This window comes from Lates calcarifer, linkage group LG19 (assembly GCF_001640805.2).
Source record: "Lates calcarifer isolate ASB-BC8 linkage group LG19, TLL_Latcal_v3, whole genome shotgun sequence".
NCBI classification, from domain to species: Eukaryota; Metazoa; Chordata; class Actinopteri; family Centropomidae; genus Lates; species Lates calcarifer.
Window position 1 is genome coordinate 11,278,188 of NC_066851.1, and position 19,696 is coordinate 11,297,883.

Consider the following 19,696-nt stretch of genomic DNA (forward strand, 5'->3'; position numbering starts at 1 on the left):
CACTCTGGCAGAAGAAGGTAGAGTCACTTCAGTGGCAGACATTTTGATATGCAGACAGTGAAATCCGTGTGCTGTTAGGTTTTACATGTCATGTTGACTTACCAAACAAAGAGCTACTTAAACAGTTTTTTCTTGATTCACAAATTTCCCTGTGTACTGTGTTTTATCAAGTTTGTGTCAGAATAAGATTTTTAACACAATATTGGATCAATCAAAGTTTAGTTTACTTGAATTCTTTAAAAAAAAAAAAAAAAATCAAATTTCAATCAAAAAAATCATTCATTCTTGTAAATTTTTGTGTGTGTTCAAATTGAGAGCACAGGTGTAAATATTCTCTGTGGGTACAAACTCCAAAATGCAAATAATGCTCTTATCCAGTCGTGTATGCAATAAAAAGAGTTAAGAGATGCAAAAACATAAATGTCCCAGGCCACAATCTTTCAGAGTAATAATACATATCCCCTCCACAAAGCTGTTGTATACAAAATTATTTTTGTGTGGTTATTATTATCCTTACAGAATATTTTTCAAAACGAATCTTTTAAAATCTACTTTGCCGTTTTGGGTTTACACTGAACCACATTCAGTGTAGTAGAGCTTTTCACTGTGGTACCAGAATACATTCAAGTGCTGTAATGGTCTGAATGAAGTTTGTTGCATTTGAGGACACGCCCACATCACTGACGTCAGAGTGGATACTGTCCATCAGTCTTTCAAGGGCAAAACTACGGAGAACCGGGAAAGAGCCAAGCGCCGTTGGTTACATTGAAATATAATTAAACGATGGTTCCGCCCTCAGTTTGCTGCACCACATGATTACCATGGAAGCTGCTTTTCTGTACATAAAGAAGGGGAAACCGTCCCTTGCCTCAGGCCGCTGACAGCACTCGAAGACCCAGCGGGATTTGAACACTTTGAGCAGACGCTTTTAAAGGGGTAGCACCGGCTAACTTGTAAGTCATCATGGCGGACACCAGCTTCAACAACATGACATCCCTTGCCCGGGCATTGTCACAACCGAAGCTAGACCTGATAGAGCCGAACGATGTGTTTACTACACGTGCTGCTCAGGTGTATCCGTGTCGGAGGAGAAAGTTATCGAGCTGTAACTCAGTGGAGTCTCTTGAAACGTTGACACCACCTGCTGCCGAGGCACGAGTCCTGGTCATCAACACCGGAGGAACCATAGGAATGACGCTTCACGATAACGGTAATTGCGTCTAATTGAGCTCAATGGACCGTTATGTGTTTATCCTGTGCTCTGTGGCAGCTGCGATGTGGCAGTTAGCTAGCACAGCACATAGCTTGCCTTTAGCAGGTTGGGTGCATGTTGCTGAGAGCAAGAGGCTTGGAGTAAGCCCGTGCGTGTCAACAACATGAGAGTGTATCTTAAAATAGTCCTACCAACAGCTTACCTACACAGCTGAAGCAATGTTACCACAGTTAGCGAACTAAAGGAGAAGCTATATGGTGTGCTAAAGAGCAAACTGTCCTCCACTTCTTCTGAGAGTAAATGTAAGGACCATTATTTCAGTGATGACCAGAGCCAGCACAGTTAGCTTTATTTAATAATAATAATTAATAAAAAAAAAGTTAGGCTATTGTGATCATAAGCTACACCTACCACCCACACAGGTGACAACCAATCACAGTGGGAGAATCTCTGAGGTAGACACAGTTGTAGGAGCTGTCCCTCTTGATGCAGTTTGAAGTAACATCACAGATCCTCTCAATGAATAACTAGGTGTTTACACTAGGAATTGGGCAACATCTGGAGCATGTAGTGAGGGAAAATAATATTCAAAGGTCCTGCTCCTACTAGCTGACCTCATAGAGCAACATTGTTTTGCCAAGTGCTATATGACAAAATGTTTTTGTTATTGCAGGCGTTTCTCTAAATATGATTAAAGGCCCTGGAGGTGACACTCTCTTCAATGAGTAAGATTATGTGACCAAACCTTAGCTTTATCCAGTTATTGAAACAGTTGAGTATACTTTGGATCTTGGATATATGTTTGCTTTGTCAAGTCAAGTCAAGGCAGTTTTCTTTATGTAGTGCCATATGATAACAGACATTACCTCAGTGCACTTTTCATATAGAGCACGTCTAGACCATTCTCCTTATGATAATGGTAACATGTGTTCAAGGGTAAAGACTGCATGACCACATCCACTTTACTCTTACTTAACAAAGTCTTTCAGTCTTTCTGTCATGATTTCCAGAGGTAGCTCTCCTGATGTCTTCAGGGCTTATGCTCATGTGCCTGTCAGCCGCCACGTGTCGTCTCTCATTTAAGCTGTAGTGAAGAATTTCTGCTGGCTTTCATTCAGAGTGCACAGAACCACTGCTCCTCTGCAGCAGCAGTGGTACCCACAGTACTAACAGTTCTTCTATTTTATCATAAATTTCAGTATTAGCTGAAAAACTATTAACGCAGTGTATGTTAAGTGTATGTTAAGTGTATGTGATAACTTAAATGGATTTTTCAGCATCTGTAATATGGCATTTCTTACATTTACCACTAGGGTTCAGTATGAGACTGATCTGTGGTGGTGTTGTGATGATGGTAAATTCTCTGTGCTGTTTTCCTAAGTCATCACTGATTAACAGCAATCACACAGTGAGCAAGCTATGAATTACTACAATAATCCACTTTTTTCTGTCTCTGTAACCCACAGTGCTGGCGCCAAAAGCCAATGCGTTTGTTCAGAGCCTGCGCAAGCTGCCCATCCTCCATGATGAGACATATGCCCAGCAGACCTGCCTGTATAACTACTATGGATCTGAGAACACCCTGGTCCTGCCGTAAGTGCACCCAGAATCCCTCCCTGCGTAGACAGTATTTTAAAGAACTGCTATAACTCACATTATGCTTTTCTCCTTTTTGTACGGTAGAGTGTAAGGTATCATGTTTTGACTGTATGCGTAGCACATAATTTTGTATTACATATGCTCTTATAGATGCACACAACCCCTTATATTTAATAAAACCCTTCTTTTTTTAAACAAAGAATGAAAATTTACTAACTGTTTCACTGCAGTGTTTCAAATACTCTGGAGCTGGTCATCATCATCTAAGGTCACTAGTAATCACAGAGACAACAGGCGTCGGTGGCTATGCTAAGGAGTAAAATTATCACTTGTAAATGCAAAACATTTTTACAATTATGCAGTGGTGTATTCTTTATTTTTCTTATTCCTATTTTATTGCATACATAAAGTAAGGAAAAACAAGTAATTAAGAGGGCCTAGCACACTCTGCATAGGACTTATAAGATTATCTGTCTTCATAATGAGAAAAAAATTGCAATTCATGTATTTTAATGTTGTTGTCCTAGACAGCTAATACTGTGTTTGAGAGGAGCTTAACAGGTCTAATCATATTGATATAGGTATGTGCCGACCATTGCAAAGAAAAATGAAATCATAGATGTACTTGTCTGGGTTTTTTGCAATTCAGGTTGGTGATATAGGCTAAGTGATGTTAGAATTGATGAGTACTGCTCCTTATCATCATGAATATTAGTTTATACTCAAGAGTATGGTTGGTGTTTTGGTCATCATACAGTGGAAGATCCATTTCATAACTGAAGAGGTGGAGAGTGAATGGAAGTGACTCACTGTCCACTCCTAAGAATAGCAATGGTTTTAATGACTCTAAACTGCTTTTGTTGCTTTGACAGGAAGCCAACGTCCCATTGTGACCATCTATCTCACGGGTGCTGTAGTACTGGTAGCACTGCGTGTGCCTACACTGTGCTTGAGAGTGGTTTGATGCCTCCACTGCCCTTAAGACCAAATGTTAGGGTGTGCTTGCCTGACGGGAAATGCATGCTGACGTGGCCTTTGGCAATAGGGAAAAAAAACCAGGAAGGATACAGGAGCTCAGAGATGTGTATCATCTCAAATATTTGTGTGTGTCTGACTCTGCACTTGATAATGTCATCTCTGTCACCAACAAGCCAGCTCATTTAATATAGTCTAACAGGGGTTAGCTCAGCTAGGGTATTTAAATGTTTTTTGGAGGTTTAGTTGGTGAAAAGCTGCTGTTGGCCTGCTGGTAAACACAAGGTTAATCTGCTCTATTGCATGTTGGATTTTACACAGTCTTATTGTCTGATGCATGTGCCATGGAGTAGTGAAAGTAGAGCCCCCTGTGACTGAGCTCCCAGCTGATCAGCAGTCTCTATAGGGTCTTCATTAGCAATGGTGGGGTCTGACAGAGACGTACCTCGGCTCACAGACTTCCCTACTTCCCTTCATGTTGACTGCTGCTGTTAAAGGCAGCTGAGCAGCAGGGTGTTTGTTCAAGATAAGCAGATGTTAGTGAACTGTTTATCGATAACCTAGAAGTTGTAATTGAGTTAGCAGTTTTAGATCTGTTGTAAGGACTGTTCAATCTGACTGTCCTCAGCCTCACACCATGTCCACAACTTCAGCAATTACACAAGAACTCACTGTTATTTTATTAGGTGCAATCAGTATATTTTGATTAATATCAAACCTTTGCTAACATAATATTAATATTTATTTTAGCATGACTGTGTGAGCATGTTTTTATTAAATTTTATGGTTCAGCATGACCTAATATTTGCTCATCCTTGAGTTTATACAGTATAATTATCAACTGAGTTAGTCTCATATGCAAGTCTAATGGGCATACTGATGATAGTATGCAGTTGCCTAGCCTATGTTGAATACTTACTTCTGCAGAGGGAATTAGTTTATTGATTTATTGAAGAGCTTTATTCATGCTATGTTAGGAGGCAATGCCACAAGGTCGTTTTCCCCCTACCTCCACCCACCTTCTTCCATGTCTTGAGTCCCCAGTCACACATATATACACACACACACGTACACACACACTCATTATCCTTAAGCTATGAGGCATCTTCACATGAGTATGCTAATGTTTAGCTTTGCTATACCTTCGGGTACACTGCTAGATAGACAAATGACTGGTGATTTGAATAGTGTTTTCTTGTGGCACTTTGGCTTCAAGATTATCAACAACATATGTTCTAGGGTCGAGCGTGGACTTAAGGCTAATTAGAGGACCCCTGGTTGGATGGACTGGGGCTCGCCCGCTCTTCCCCCTGCTGTTCCATTCAGTTATGAGACTGCCCTATGGTAATGTGGGGGGTGTCCTACCCTTTTTCTTTAAAAGGGAGATTAAAAAGAAAATCTCTCCATGGCTGTTGAGCCAGTCATGCTGCTTTATACGGCGTGTCGCAGGTGGGGCTGTGGGACTCCTGAGTTAAACTCCATTTAGAGGCAACATAAATATGCATATGTGTAAGGCTCCCTCCCTTGTAATTGGAATGAAAAAGAAACTCAGGGTTTTTCCCTAACCTGAAGTGACTCATCAAATAACCTTCAAAAATATCAGATGGGCCGTTTTATGTCCCTCAGCCCTGCCTGAATTTACAATAAACAAATAAAAAGCCCCACAGAACATCAGTACTTTGCCGTGGAAATAAAATTCAGTATTTTAAAGTGCTGCTCTCTCGAACAGTATCCCTGCCATGCCCCTCCCTGTTACGCTTCCAAAAATGTCTGTCTCTGAAACAGGTTTTGGCACCCCGCTGCTTAGACAGAAGGCCCGACTAAATAGACTTTGTGTCGCTTCATAAAGTCAGCTTGGTTTTTAGCATTCCCCTACCCTTCTTTAAACTCACTTTTCAGATTTAACCAGAACTTGATCCAACTTTGTTAAATGAGCACAGTGAAAGCAAATGATCGTTTGTCACTGTGAAGATAATAATCATTTGTTTAACCATGAGTCTTTTATGTGTTTTGAAGTGAACAACTGCACTTGCAATGACTAAAACCACAAATTTATTATGGGCTGTTTGTTCTGTCTGTGTTTAGGTTTGTAAATATGATGATTTCTTTTTTGAATGCAATTACTGAAAGTCATAAATAAACTTCTCTATCTTCCAGGATGAGTAAAAACAATAAGAGGATAGTCTACACAATCTTAGAGTACAGCCCTTTGCTGGACTCATCTAATATGACCACAGATGACTGGGGTCGAATTGGAAAGGACATTGAGGTATTTGCTGCTGGATTTATTTCATTGTTAGTTTTTTTTTTTTTTTTTTTTTATTGGTTCCATTGCTAAACAAACACCATATAATTTATGCTTTTAAAAGCTAGGCTTCACATGATCCTACAATAGTCACAACTGCTCATAAAATAGAGCATATAATGAGGAGGAGAAATACTAGTGACAGTGCTGTTGTAAATTAATTTTTTTTTTTAACCTCTTGTCTGACTCCAGAAAAACTATGAAAACTATGATGGCTTTGTGATCCTTCATGGCACAGACACTATGGCTTACACAGCCTCTGCCTTGTCCTTCATGTGTGAACACTTGGGAAAACCAATCATTCTCACAGGTGCACAGGTAAGAGCTATTGGAGACTAACAAACAAAAATGTGTCTGCAGCATTTTAAGACTGTGCCGTATTCTAAAGATGGGACACTTTCTGTCTTTAGGTGCCTATCTATGAGATGAGGAATGATGGCAGAGGCAACCTGCTGGGGGCACTGCTGATCGCTGGACAGTTTGTCATTCCTGAGGTGAGGAAATAGAGATGGCACCTAAATGCTCACACACATGGTTTTCAATTATTAAATAAGATATACTTAATTTAGCTGCCCCAAAGAAGAAAATTTAAGAGATGAGCGGATGTATTTGTGAGAGAGACAGAATAAATGTGATTACTTTTGGCTTTATTTTTTAAATCTATTATCTCCTATATTTTTTCTGTGGAGTTGATGAATAAATTATGAAAGAATCATAAATGAAATAATGAACGTAATCTCATGATATATATATATATATATAAATATATATTCATTAATAGGCTGACATGATCTACAAAGAGGTGTGAGCACTTTTGGAATGCAAAAGGTAACAAAAGGTCTCTTAAATGACTTGTCTGATGAGAATTCTTTCTAACGACAGTGAGATGTGTTTCGCAATACCGAAGAACAATTACCAGAACAGGAAGAACACTGAAAAGTGTTATCAGTGTCTATCTGTGTGTCACTGAAGTGCAGTAAAAATGTATTTTACTGCATTAGAGGAGAACGCTAAGACAAACTGATATTTTTTAATTGACAGGTATTTCTTAATGAGTGTTGATAAAACATTGTCATCCTTAGATCAATGTAGTTGACAGATCACCTGTTTCTGTTGTTTATTTATGGTCTGAGTCAGGGACAGGCAAAGATTCATCCTCTCCCTTCGCATTTGTCAGTCATGCAATGTGTAAATTGTATTAAGTTGTAATTTAATACAAATGTTATTATAAATTAAATTTTCTTCTGGTTTGTGCATTACCATGAGAAACACAAATACAAAATGAATCAGTGAATGTACACAGTTATGCTGTGTAAAAGGGATTTTGTTATTGTAGAAGAGCAAATGTTGTCATTAAATGTTTCTTCTTCTCTGTTCAGGTGTGCTTGTATTTCTACAACAAACTCTACAGAGGGAATCGCGTGACCAAGGTGGATGCTGGGAGTTTCAACGCGTTCTCCTCTCCTAACTTGGCTCCACTAGCCACTGCTGAAGTGGATGTTACAAGTATGCCAGTGGCATAATGGATACTGTCTTCATGTAGCAAATAAACCGTAGATTGTAAATAGTTTTTTGATCTGTTTTCTCCCTTTTCCCCACAGTCAACTGGGATACCGTTTGGAGGGCAAACACTACAGCGAAGTTTCAAGTCAGCACAGAGCTGAACCGGAACGTAGGCCTGCTCAGGCTGTTCCCGGGAATAACTGCTGCTACTGTAAGTTACTATTGGAAATATAGTTGCTGTAATGCAGGCGCCACTCGACTGGAGCACAGACGTTTATTCTGTCTTTGTCATATTCACCAAATGTGTAGAGGTCTCTTGTCTTTGGTCTTGGTTGATGTGACACCCAACAGAATAATTAATAGGTGTCTGTTTTTCTCTCTTAGTAATTACAGATGTGTTCCTCAAATATAACAGATTGCTCAAAGACTCAGGTTGTTTTGTCAAACTGCAATAAAATATAGTTAACTTTAATTTAATTGTGCTATTACCTGTCTTCCATTACTTTCCCAGTCATGTAAACTGCCATCAAAGCTCAGCCTAGAGAAAGATGAGAGGGAGTTATGGGCCATGACCAATCACCCTGTAAAGAGGGAGGACTGGCATATATACTGTAACATTTAGCTGCACCTCCCCCTGCAGAGGCTGCTGGTAGAGTGACTTTACTGTCTCAATCTGCTCCTGCTGCCCAGCTCGGCTATCAAGACTTCCTTACAGCCTTTAACTGCCTTTATGAGGCACCGTTTTGATTAGGCACCAGACTCTCGTGTGCCCACTGTCTCTGGCTGTATGAGAGCTTCATTGGTAATCTGCGTCAAACATTTCTTGTCAAACTGCTTATCGCATCAAAAAATACTGACTGAACCTGGCACTTTTAATGTCACCTTCTCCACACATTTTACGGTAACTGCCGTGGTCTTGCCAAGTGACTTTATGCTTGCTAACACCTTCAGATTAATTGCTCTCCTTCCTGCCATTCCAGTCATCTGCCATTCCAGTCATATGCCATGGCTAATGATGTGGTATAGGGCCTCCCAGTGCCAGCCAACCAGTGACTCAGATACTGGTTGCGTCGACGGCACCAGATGGCTTTTAGGAGAGTGGATGGTTGCATGCATTGGAGTGAAAGGGGCTGCAGGAAAAATAACATGGAATACTAATTCCTCAATTTGATTCTACACAGATGAGCAGCCAGTCCAGTTAGCCATAAATTGTGAGTGTTTATAATCTGAAACTGTGGTCATATCCATGTCCAGGTGAGGGCTTTCCTGCAGCCGCCCATGGAGGGCGTGGTCCTTGAGACCTACGGCAGTGGTAATGCCCCCGATAACCGTCCAGACCTGCTGGAGGAGCTGAAGAAGGCTACTGACTCTGGCGTCATCATCATCAACTGCACCCAGTGTCTGAGGGGGACTGTGTCTACATCTTACGCCACTGGCAAGGTAGTTCATGTCATCTTTTAGTCAAACATGAGCAAGAGGAGACTCAAATCAGTTTAGAAATAAGGAAACAATCGGATGACATATTCCCATGACTCCTCAGGTGTTGATTGATGCAGGGCTGATAGCTGGTGGTGACATGACCCCAGAGGCCGCCCTGTCAAAGCTGTCCTATGTGTTGGCCAAGAAGGAGCTCGATCTTGAGGCCAAAAAAAAGGTTGGTGTCTCCATGCGTAGATGACATCACTTCTATGATCTCTGTCTTCCCTGTAGAGCTGAAACAAAATACAGTTTTTAGAGTGACAGAATATTTACAGAGAAGAAAAGAAAAGTGAAGCCATGGTGTGTTTGTGTATGTGACTCTGTCTAGCTGATGAGTCAGAACCTACGCGGTGAAATGAGCGCCGACCTAGCTGGAGCCAAGCTGTGTCTGAGCGACAGCCGTTTTATCCAGGTCATCGCCAAGTCTCTGAGCATCAGCTGCAAGGAGGTGAGGGCACCAGCAGCAACACACTGCGACTACCAAACCGCTATTTATAAATTTTCACAGTTCACTTCTTGTCAGTTTAGCCTCAACTGCTGCCAAAGCACTCAACTCACATAGAAGTCCACCATTTCTGCAAAGTTAGTTGTGATTTTAAAATTGAGGTTCAGTCATTTCATATTCAGACAAGTAGCATTTTGTTGTTGTTGTTTTTATTAAAGTCTTTATTGTCTCCAGGAGCTAGAAGCCATTCGTGATGCTCTGACTCCTCCACTGGCGTGTGCTGCTGCTAAGATCGGAGACATAGAAGCTTTAGAAGCCCTAAAAGATATGGTAAGCAACACTATGGCCTCTTCCACACACATGTCCAGTTTTTGATTGTCAAGACAGTAATAACCCTTTTATACACACACCATGGGATTATTATGGTTTGTTTCAGGGAAAATATCCTATAACCTGTCAATCTTTCTGTATTCTCATCAAAAACAGATGTATCAGCCTTCTGAAGCTCAACATGCTGTGACAAAAACACAGCTTAGTGCTAAACTTTTATGCAAGTAGAGCAGCATTTGACCAGTCTTATCTTGATCATGTTTGGTTCACTAACAAATTTCCAGGGTCACTGTCTCTGTATTAGGGGGGTGTAGGAAATGTACAGGCACACAGCCAAACAAAACATGAGGCAGGACTGGTAAGGCAGGCCCAGCGTTGTCCCAGCACTCACATGTACACATTTTTATGACTTGTCTGGTATCTGGTCACTGCTTACACAGTTTTGAAGGACAAATTTAAAGGTTTATCCTCGTATCTTTGCACTTAGTTAAAGGCTTGACACCTTATTATTATCATTCTTATTCTTATTCACACCTACAGTCACAATTAAATACATTTTCCCTGCTTGTAATGAACTTTGTGGACCTACTCCTCAGTTGTTTGGTTGTCAGTTTATAGTTTAATTTCCAGTAATTTGAACAACAGTTGGGCACTATACTGTGGAATGGTCTTGTTGTAAACTACGTTGGCCGTGTTCAAGAGGGAACATGGCACCCAGTGCAGTGGTTTGGCTCGATATGTGTTCAGACAATAATGGAGGTCTGTGACACAGAAGCTAAAGCTATGTCAGGCTTCAGCTTCACAGATAACATTTATTAGTAGGGTCAATTGATGGTTTGTTTTGGTCTTTTCATTTCATTTCAGATTTGTTAATAATAATAATAAATAATATAAAATATCACCAGACCTATCCTTTACCCACCAGGTGAAATACACTGATGGTCTCGTGTTCTCCTTTGTCACAGGGCAGTAACTTATGTCTGGGTGACTATGATGGACGCACACCCCTGCATATTGCCGCCTGCGAGGGCCACCTAAAACTGGTGCAGTATCTACTAAGTCATGGAGCCACAGTCTATGCTAAAGATCGTTATGGGGATACACCCTTATGCAATGCTGTACGCTTCAGGTAAACCTCGACTTATTTGAAACAATAAGGGTTGGTCTGTTTTGTTTTTTGTCTGTCTATTATGATAATAATGTCATTTACAAAGCTGCAAACACAACATTCAAAATCCCCCTTTTCGTCATTAGTAGCCATTGTTGTTCCTCATAGTCATCTAAGTGCTTCTTGAAAACATGTTGTTAATAGCTGCTATAGAGGACTTCATTAAATGAGCTGCAAGGTAGGGAATCTGGCTCGGCTTAAATGACAGGAAAGGAGCAGCGGCTGTCAGAGGGGGGTTGAAGCTAGGGGAGCAACTCATAATGGAGTTTAGGGGCCAGGCAATAATTATAAACTAATTAGGCTAATTGTCATCTAACAATTTAGACAGTGTTTATTTTTACCGAAGATGATTTCTTAATTTGTGTCATTCATTGACTTTGCTCTAAATGGGAAAAGCCACATTTAATGTTTCTGTTATACAGTAGTGCTATGTTGAGCCTCAGGGTGAAAACGTTGTGAGTGTCTTGCCAAATGGCTGTTGTCCTATTTTAACGGTTGGCACAGCAAGTGTGGACTTGTCTCCCTTGTGATGGGAGAGGGATGCACTGGAGCGCGAACACCTGTCGTTACACTTCCTACACTAAACCTTCCTAAACCTTCCTAAATGTATTTAAAGAAATGACACTGAGTAATAGAACTGGAGTTTTGAGTTGCTACCAGGATGTCAGTATGTGTGACGCACTTTGAATCACCGACATTTCAGTGCACGACAATCTAATGCCCATATAAGGAGTGGCAGAGAGCAGAGAGAAAGAGTGTTAAAGGAACAAATGTGGGGAGTGTTCTCTGAACCAGTCCTACCAGCCTGCTCCCAGTTTCATAGATGAGAGATACTGACTTCTTAACCCTCTACAGGAAGTCTTCTAAGTCCTTTTAATAGTTTCTTTGGCTGTAGCTCAACATACCTTTTAACAATGAAGCATCAAATTGACCTCTTGGGTAACTTTATCTTATGGCAGGCTCCGCTCTTAATTATAAACTCAGCAGCTCAGTGGTGAACAAGTTTAGGCCTTTAGTTTTAGTTTTATTGTTTATTCCTGTCATTGCAAATGTCACCGCAGGTGACTCCTGCGTGGGCGGTTCATTGTGGGCGATAAGGAACTTGTCCTGACCTGTCAAACAACAGCCACTACTAAACTGTCTCTTTCAATGAAAGTCGAAAATTGAAAGCTTCAGAATTGATGGCATGAAATTTAAAATGTTTGAAAAACACATTATATCCAAGTTATACTTAACAGATCTTTTAACTTTTTTTTTTTTTTTTTTTGGGTGATTGTAACTGAGTGATATGCTAATATTATTTATAAGTTAAATATACAGCAGTAATTATACCCCCTCATTGCATGTCTTACCTAAATAACTTAGGCACAAGGAAGTTGTGAAGCTTCTGAGAAAGACTGGTGCCCACTTCTCCAGAGACAAGTTGGAGGAAGCAGGAACAGAACTGTGCAGGTGAAACACAAAACGCACATCTTAAAACAATCGCAGAGATACAGTCACAAATTTCTCAGGCACTCAGCCATCCACAGTGACCCATCCTACATAGCTGACACAAGTACAACCAGTTGTCCCACTGTTACACAAACTGTAGGAATGCTCCCTGGCAGCATAGTTTTGGATCTGCTCTGCATCTCTAGCGTCGGCAAGTACACATCACTGGCTGGCCCCTGTTGTTTATCTCCCCAAGACACTCAACAGGTTTTGTCGAGGCTGATCGAATGATCGAATTAACAGTTTCAGAAACACGCCTCATGTATGGTACGATAAGTATAGCTTGTGTCACTTTGAAAATAAAACCCAAACATCAGGGAGTCATAAAGTCCAACATCATTGATCCCCCCCCCCCTCCGTGCTGGCCCAGTTTCAGAAGAGTCGTATTACACAACCTGTCTTTCACCCAGTGTCTGTTTGATTATGTTAATAATAGTAATAATACTGATTTTAGGAAGCAGAGCCCTTCTCTGTAATAACTCTGTCATTTCCTGTGCAAGCCTGGCAGCCAGCGGTGACCTGGAGGGTCTGGAGATCTGGAGCCTTGCCGGAGCAGACCTGAATAGACCAGGCTATGACGGACAGACAGCAATTGAAGTGGTGGGTTGTGGGGAGACATACTCCACCTTAATAACACTCTCAACTTCATAAAGTAAAACTTCTTCTTATTCATTCTTCACCCGTCTCAGGCCCAGGCTGTAGGCAAAAAGGAAACTGTGGCATTTTTAGTCCAGCTCATGAGTAAAAACCCCAAGGTAACCACTATTTTCCCCTCCAGCTATTTTACATATCTCTATTTCTTTTGTGCCAAACAACAGCTTCAACTTAGTATGCATGCTAGTTTAACACTCAGAATGGTATAATTCTCTGTCTGTAATTCCCAATAAATTACATGTTTGTCTTGTTTAATTTCAGAAAGTATTTGGTGAATTTAATACGTGTGATGAATATGATGATGATGATGATGAGGTAAATGAGATATAGTGCATGTGTGTGTGTGCGTGTGTCCCAATTTGCGCATTTCCCATAGTGAGCATGAGATCCTCTGTGGCATGCCTGCTTTGGCCTTTTTCTTTGTGTACTGTCGCCTTGTGCCTATGATCCATCCTTTCATTCATTTTATAAACCGCTTATCCTGGTCTCAGTTGTTTGTTTGTGAGTTGTGTGTATCCCAGCATGCACTGCACAAGTAGCAGGGTAGACCCATGAACCCCTGAGTCACCTTGTCCATTCTATATTCCACGTAAAACATAAACAGCACACAGCAAAATGCACTCAAAATAGGTTCATGTTTCATTCACACAACCAAGAACTCTTTCAAGGTACATATTGACATGTGAGTTTTATAAATATAATGTACACTTTTGAGAATTGCTCAGTCCTTGCTCAAATGCCAAACATTCTCAGGGTCCAGCTTCTCAAATGTGAGGATTTGCTGCTTTCTTTTGTTTATATAGCTTCATAAACTGAATATCTTTGGGGGTTAGACTGTGGAGCAAACAAAACAAGCTGTTTTAAAATACCACCCCGGGCTGTAGGAAATTGTGCCAGGCAATTGTCAGTACTCACTGATGTTGCATAGATTAAAAGATTACTTGAGAAAACAACCAATAGATTCATTTATAATGAAAGTAATTGTTAGTTGCAGCCCTCGTTTTGAGAAGCAACCACTATCTTTTGAATTTGAGCTAAGCAAATACCTGTAAATGCTAAACCTGTGCAGCTGGCTTTACTCTAGGTTGTGTATGTGTGTGTGTGTGTGTGTGTGTGTGTATTTGTGCTTGTGTGTGCACACTGGTAGTGAAGACCACTGAAATGCCTCCCACTTCCCACCTCCCCAGTGCTCTATATTAATCCCATCTCCCTTTTGTCTCTGTGGCAGAGCGGAGTGATCGAGTTCACCGCCACTCCATCAAGAGCGTGAGCTGACGCTCCCTCAGCTGACAGGAATCGTCCTCTGTTTGTGTCCGCTTCCTCCCTAGCCGTCCTCCACACACCGTCCAGTTGAATTTCACAGAGTTACTCTCACTTTGAACGTCTACACAAAGCCTCTTTTTGCATATTGTTTACAGATATCACTTTTCCTGCCAAACCCACAAACAGCACAACATTCTGTAACTTGGAATGATGAATGTTTCAGTCATAGGCTTTTGTTGCTATGTATGTACAACAGACTCAGTTATTGTGATGTCCAGTCAGGGAATTATGGGTGAACTTCACCTGAGTTGTTTTAACATGGAGAGGGCTGAAACCTCCCATTACTCTTTGAACACTGAAGGATGATGATTCATTTTTCTTTCATTATAGCAAAAGAGTTGTTAAACTCTGATAGTGTAACAACTTTTAAGTCATATTGTCTCTTTCTATAGCAATATACATGATATATGGACATACAGGGTACATTCACAGATTTTATTTTTATGCTTATTTTTATAGTGAGATGCTGGAAAGTAAACTGCTGAAAATAAGGTTGTCTGTTTTACTATCTGGAATGTTGCCCAACTGTTGCGCTTGTCCACTTCAGGTCTAAAGTATACCTCTGCCCCTGAAGCAGAGATTTTCATTTCCTCCTGTTCAAGCAGGTAGTACAAAAACCTGCACTTACCTTACAGACTCATCCAGCCTGTTTCTTGTGCTGATTGTCGAGCTGGAAGGGTTGCATATCTCACTTTGAAATGTAAAGGGGAAATTCAGTCCGTGAGCCAAATGAAAAACTTGAAACTGTCACAGTTTCTGTGTTCAATCGTGTATTTTGTCCTCTATATTCTTTGTGTCCACAGACAAATGACTCACTGTGCTCTCCTTATCTTTGTTGTAAATTGTGTTAAAACTGTTACTCTGGTTTGATATAATTTACTCTTAAAACCAATCCAGGTTAAGTGTTTTCACACTTTAATTTTATCACCTGTAAGGGAATTACATGTGACTTTAAATTGCAAATACACCTTAATTACTTGAAACGTATCCTGTTGTTTCCAGTGCTGTTATTGTCTCACTGCTGTATTAAAAAGAAGTGTGAGATGGGTGTGTGTCAAAGTGATTCAAAGGTGTGTTTCTCCTATGGAAAAAGCAACAGAAATAAATCTCTTGTTTCAAAGCACTGTGTCCTGTGATTGCTGCTGTGTTGCACCAAACCCTGAAACTCACATGAAACTGTACATGTACAGCTCCTGGCTAAAGACTCTTGAGCAATTTCCGATTTGCCATGGTTCTCTGTATGAATTAGTGCACGTCTACCCAGTTGTTGGAGGTCATTTCTGTTAGTGTGCAGAGTTCTTTTGTGTTCTCTACAGAAATGTGTTCTGAATAATAATTGGATTCATTGTTACTGTGCTAGGCCTTTAGGAGAAATACTTCAGACCTAAACTGGAGCTTGTCTAACACCATTCTGTGTGAGCTCCTATTATCTGACTGAGATAAATCAGAGTTAAAACCAGAAATCAGACAAAAGTAGACAAAGACAAAGAAGGCATAAAATTCCTTCTGACCATGTGACTTCTCTGGCTGCAGTGGCTGGTATTTGCTATCTATGTCTTGAGGGCGGCTGCCCCGTCGTGCTCCTCGCTGGTGGAACCCAGCTCATCCGGTCCAACCAGCAAGGGCCTCATTCCTGCCTGAATGAGAGACTTGTATGAACCTAGCCCTAAAACACTATATAAAGAGCTGTTAACACTGCAGTCTCTCAGTCTGGGCAGAGATGACACCAAGGAAACACCACCACAAGGAAAGAAGTCACCTTCTCCAGGTGAGCACTGGGACACAGCTTTGTGGCTGAAGCCTCTGCTTGGTTTTTTTTGTGGATTTATTCTGTAGCAAATAGGGTCTGAAACCTGTTGTCGTGATGTGTGTATATGTTTCATTACCAACAGATGATCTCAGAGTCTAAACCAAGCTACTGTTTTTCTTCCATTAACTGAATCAGCAGTTTAAAGGACGGACTTTACCCTGAAGAAGTGTGTAGTCTCTCTGATTAAGTGGTTCTCAACAGTTCAACAGTTCTTAGAGAAAATTGTGAAATGTTTAGGACCACTTGACCAGTAAGATGAATGCTGCCGCCTTTGGAAAATGCTGCATTTGAATGGACCTGTAAAAACATCTCAGAAGACCTGACTTTTGGTGATTTTAGAGCAACTCTGTGATTTCCTCTGCCTTTCTGCTTCCTTTATGTCCCTCTCTGTCTTCCTCTCTCATTGTGCCCCCTTGTGTTACAATGACAACTGCAGTCCAGGAATTGTGGGGGCTGTAAAAATCATCAGGCTTCAGTAATTTCAGCCTGCTGGCACAGACGCAAATTTTTAACAGCCCTGCTGATGCAGTAACATCATCTTTTTTTCCCTGTTTTACTGTTGCTACTATTCAGAGGTACTGATTAAAACAAGTCAATAAAGAATCATTTGTCTCTGTTGAGTCTGTGTGGGCTGATGGACCTCGAGTCTGCGGACATGGTTGCTGTCCAAAGTACTGAAATTTGCTGTTAAGGTATTTTTTTTTTTTTTTAATTTGCTGGATCTGCTTCATTTTACATCCAAACCAGAGAAGAGGGATGACTATTTTCTGGTAAATGTATTTAATTAATCAGACATGGGTCTCCTATTTCTGTTTTTAACTTGATGTTAGACAAGTTTCCTGGACTTTTGATCTCTGTTACATTGAGTAAACCGTTAAGATGTCTCAGTTAAACTTCAAATGCTTTAATTAAATTCTAAACACACAAGTTTGCAATCAGATCCTTTGTTTTTGGGACTAGTTTGATGGGAAATCCTGACCTGAGGACTCAGAATCTGACACAACTCTGGCAAGAAAATCCAGATGCCTTTTTCCCAAGGAATGGGGCTACTTTGTGTTGCATGAATCATTCATGAAAGCACTGTGCACCGATTATTCCCCCTTCTCCTTTTCAGACGGCCCCCTTCTCCCTCTCCTCTTTGATCTCCTCCATGCGCCAAGAACTATCAATATTTGCTAAACGTTTCTCACAAAGCCTGTCCGTGCACCGGGTAGAAGCCGCAGAGGTCTCACAGGCAGGGGATAAGACATAGGAGAAGCGTTAATGAGATGCCCAGAGCGATTTCCCTGTACGTGCGCGAGGGCAGCAGATGTAGCAGCACACGCGGTCCCAGGAGGCCGGAGGATCCCGTCCTCTGAGTTTTCATCAGTGACCGGGGGGGGGGACACCCAACCCAGACCTCTGGAGTGCTGGGTGACGGACGTGGTAAATCATCTTTATTATGGATTGTAATTATCGGCCCGCTGACAAACCCCTGCCTCCACCCCGTCTCAAAAAAGTATGCGCGCGCGTGAGTGTGTGAATGAGATGGGGTGGGGGAGTGGTGACGAGTTGAGTGGTTTGCGAGGTGTTTGTGGGATCAAAAATAATTTATTCATGCTTAGAATATTTATTATTTACCCCCCTCTGTTCAGCTGTCGAAGCATCATTGTTGCATGAGAGTCCAAATCTCTGACCTGCTGAAAAATAAAAACCTGCATCCAAACTTTTTTTCTCCAACTTTAAATTTTAGAAAACCCCAATCTCCGACTTAATACGATTTAAAGTTCAAATAAATCTTTTCTGTCAGCCATCTGGGAGGAACCAGTGGACTAAACCAGTGTCAAATGAATAAAATGAAAATCCACCCTGCAGCTATTCCACTGTTTGTTCAGTTAAAGGGGCACTCCACCGATTTTACACCTTACCACCCACATTAATAGCACAGGTCAAGCCGTGAAAACAGTTGTATAATGTCTCTGGAGACAGCTTTCTACAACCTAATAATAATATCTCTAATGATGCCACAGTGTTGTCATCGGGGTTATCTCAGATTGGACTCAGCAGGAAACCTGTTCTCTAAACTGACAGGGAGTTTGAAAGATGTGGGAAGGACTTGTGCATTCTATTCTCTTGCATTATGGGAAATGTAGGATCCAGCATTTTTTGGTGCTTGATCCACACCAGGGACTAAAAATCAGGATATGTCAGACTCTGCTGCACAGATCTTCACATGTTTTTCTAGTCTGCTTTCTGTTTGGAGTCTTCCATCTTTAAGGGCATGCAAAACTACACAGCAGGAACGTCCCTTTAATCCAAAAACACTGAACCAGTCTCTCATTCATACAGTCTTTGTTTGAGCTGTCACATTAAAATCAGATGTATTTGAATGCAGTTTTCCAGCTGTGAAACAGAAAAATTGCCCATATCTCAGTAAAATCACAATGGGTTCCATCACACACACACACACACATGCACGCACACACACACACACACACACACACACACACACACACACACACACACACACACACACACACACTGTCCCTCTGCTCACAGTCTGTGGAGCAGCTCCATGTGGATGACATCATCACTACAGTCTGTCTCTCTCTGCTGTTCAGCTTCAGCAGAAACTGGTTCAAATTCATAAATTAAAACTGAGCTGACAAAATGCTCTGCCGATTCTGTCGTGGACCAACTTTTCCCACTGAAACACAGCCTCATATTCTCCTTTAATACTGCTCAGTCAGCCTAATTACATCAACCTAATGGAACCACATGCAACTACCTACTGCTCTCAACCATTCAATCTATGGGATAATTAGCCTCAGCCTGCTAGAAATGGTGAAGGCCATTCACTGGATGGCGATAAGCACTCTTGAGATCTTACTGAATTTTAGACATCAGATGCATCATTCAGCAGCAAGAGCTACAAACACCTTAAATTATCAAGCTGTTTAGATGTCACACAGGGGATTTACTCAGTGATTATTTCCAAGTAAATGATTGGATTTTGATATAGCCTGCAATAAAGTATATTAAACTCAATCAAAATAGAACCAGAAAAGGCCTATCCCTACAGTTGATCTTCATCATCACAGAAAGTAACTAAGACATCAAGTGTGTCATATTTGATTCCCTTGTGAAAAATACAGTGTTATAAATACATCCTGTAGGAATATCATATAGGAGATACCATAAAGTAAGCTATGATGAGGTCATTACTGTGTGCGCAGACACACTGTTCGTCTCTATGTGAATATTATAGGGATATCACAGGGAAGCTGTCGTTAGGGGTTATTGCCAGGATTGTCATTGTGTTTTACATCTTCGTGTGTGTGTGTGTGGGTGTGTGTGTGTGTGTGAGGGGGGCTGACAGCGATGCGCCAGCAAATCGGGTGGGAGAGCAGGTCATCACTGTC

The 19,696-nt window shown here is 41.1% G+C and overlaps 1 protein-coding gene and 1 long non-coding RNA gene across 5 annotated transcripts; both read left to right on the plus strand.

Annotated features, from left to right (window-relative positions):
- The first annotated feature begins 337 nt into the window (after positions 1 to 337).
- Positions 338 to 14,847, plus strand: aspg (asparaginase homolog (S. cerevisiae)). 4 transcript variants are annotated; one of them, XM_018690244.2, is made up of 18 exons: positions 338 to 1,210; positions 2,680 to 2,806; positions 3,685 to 3,720; positions 5,945 to 6,056; positions 6,285 to 6,410; positions 6,503 to 6,586; positions 7,472 to 7,598; positions 7,694 to 7,806; positions 8,850 to 9,035; positions 9,136 to 9,249; positions 9,403 to 9,522; positions 9,754 to 9,849; positions 10,815 to 10,978; positions 12,383 to 12,469; positions 13,009 to 13,108; positions 13,198 to 13,263; positions 13,424 to 13,477; positions 14,391 to 14,847. In XM_018690244.2, exons 1-18 carry the CDS (start codon positions 964 to 966, stop codon positions 14,430 to 14,432), a joined length of 2,001 nt encoding a protein of 666 aa, XP_018545760.1. In that variant the 5' UTR covers positions 338 to 963; the 3' UTR covers positions 14,433 to 14,847. The 4 variants fall into 4 exon arrangements, with proteins under 4 accessions (XP_018545760.1, XP_018545761.1, XP_018545763.1 ...); XM_018690245.2 differs by having other exon boundaries at positions 341 to 1,210; positions 13,424 to 13,472; positions 14,389 to 14,847; XM_018690247.2 differs by lacking the exon at positions 13,424 to 13,477 and having other exon boundaries at positions 341 to 1,210.
- A 1,353-nt stretch (positions 14,848 to 16,200) lies between these two features.
- Positions 16,201 to 16,898, plus strand: LOC127143606 (uncharacterized). The gene is made up of 2 exons (XR_007815170.1): positions 16,201 to 16,253; positions 16,431 to 16,898. It is a non-coding gene; the product is annotated as an uncharacterized LOC127143606 (long non-coding RNA).
- Positions 16,899 to 19,696: the final 2,798 nt, after the last annotated feature.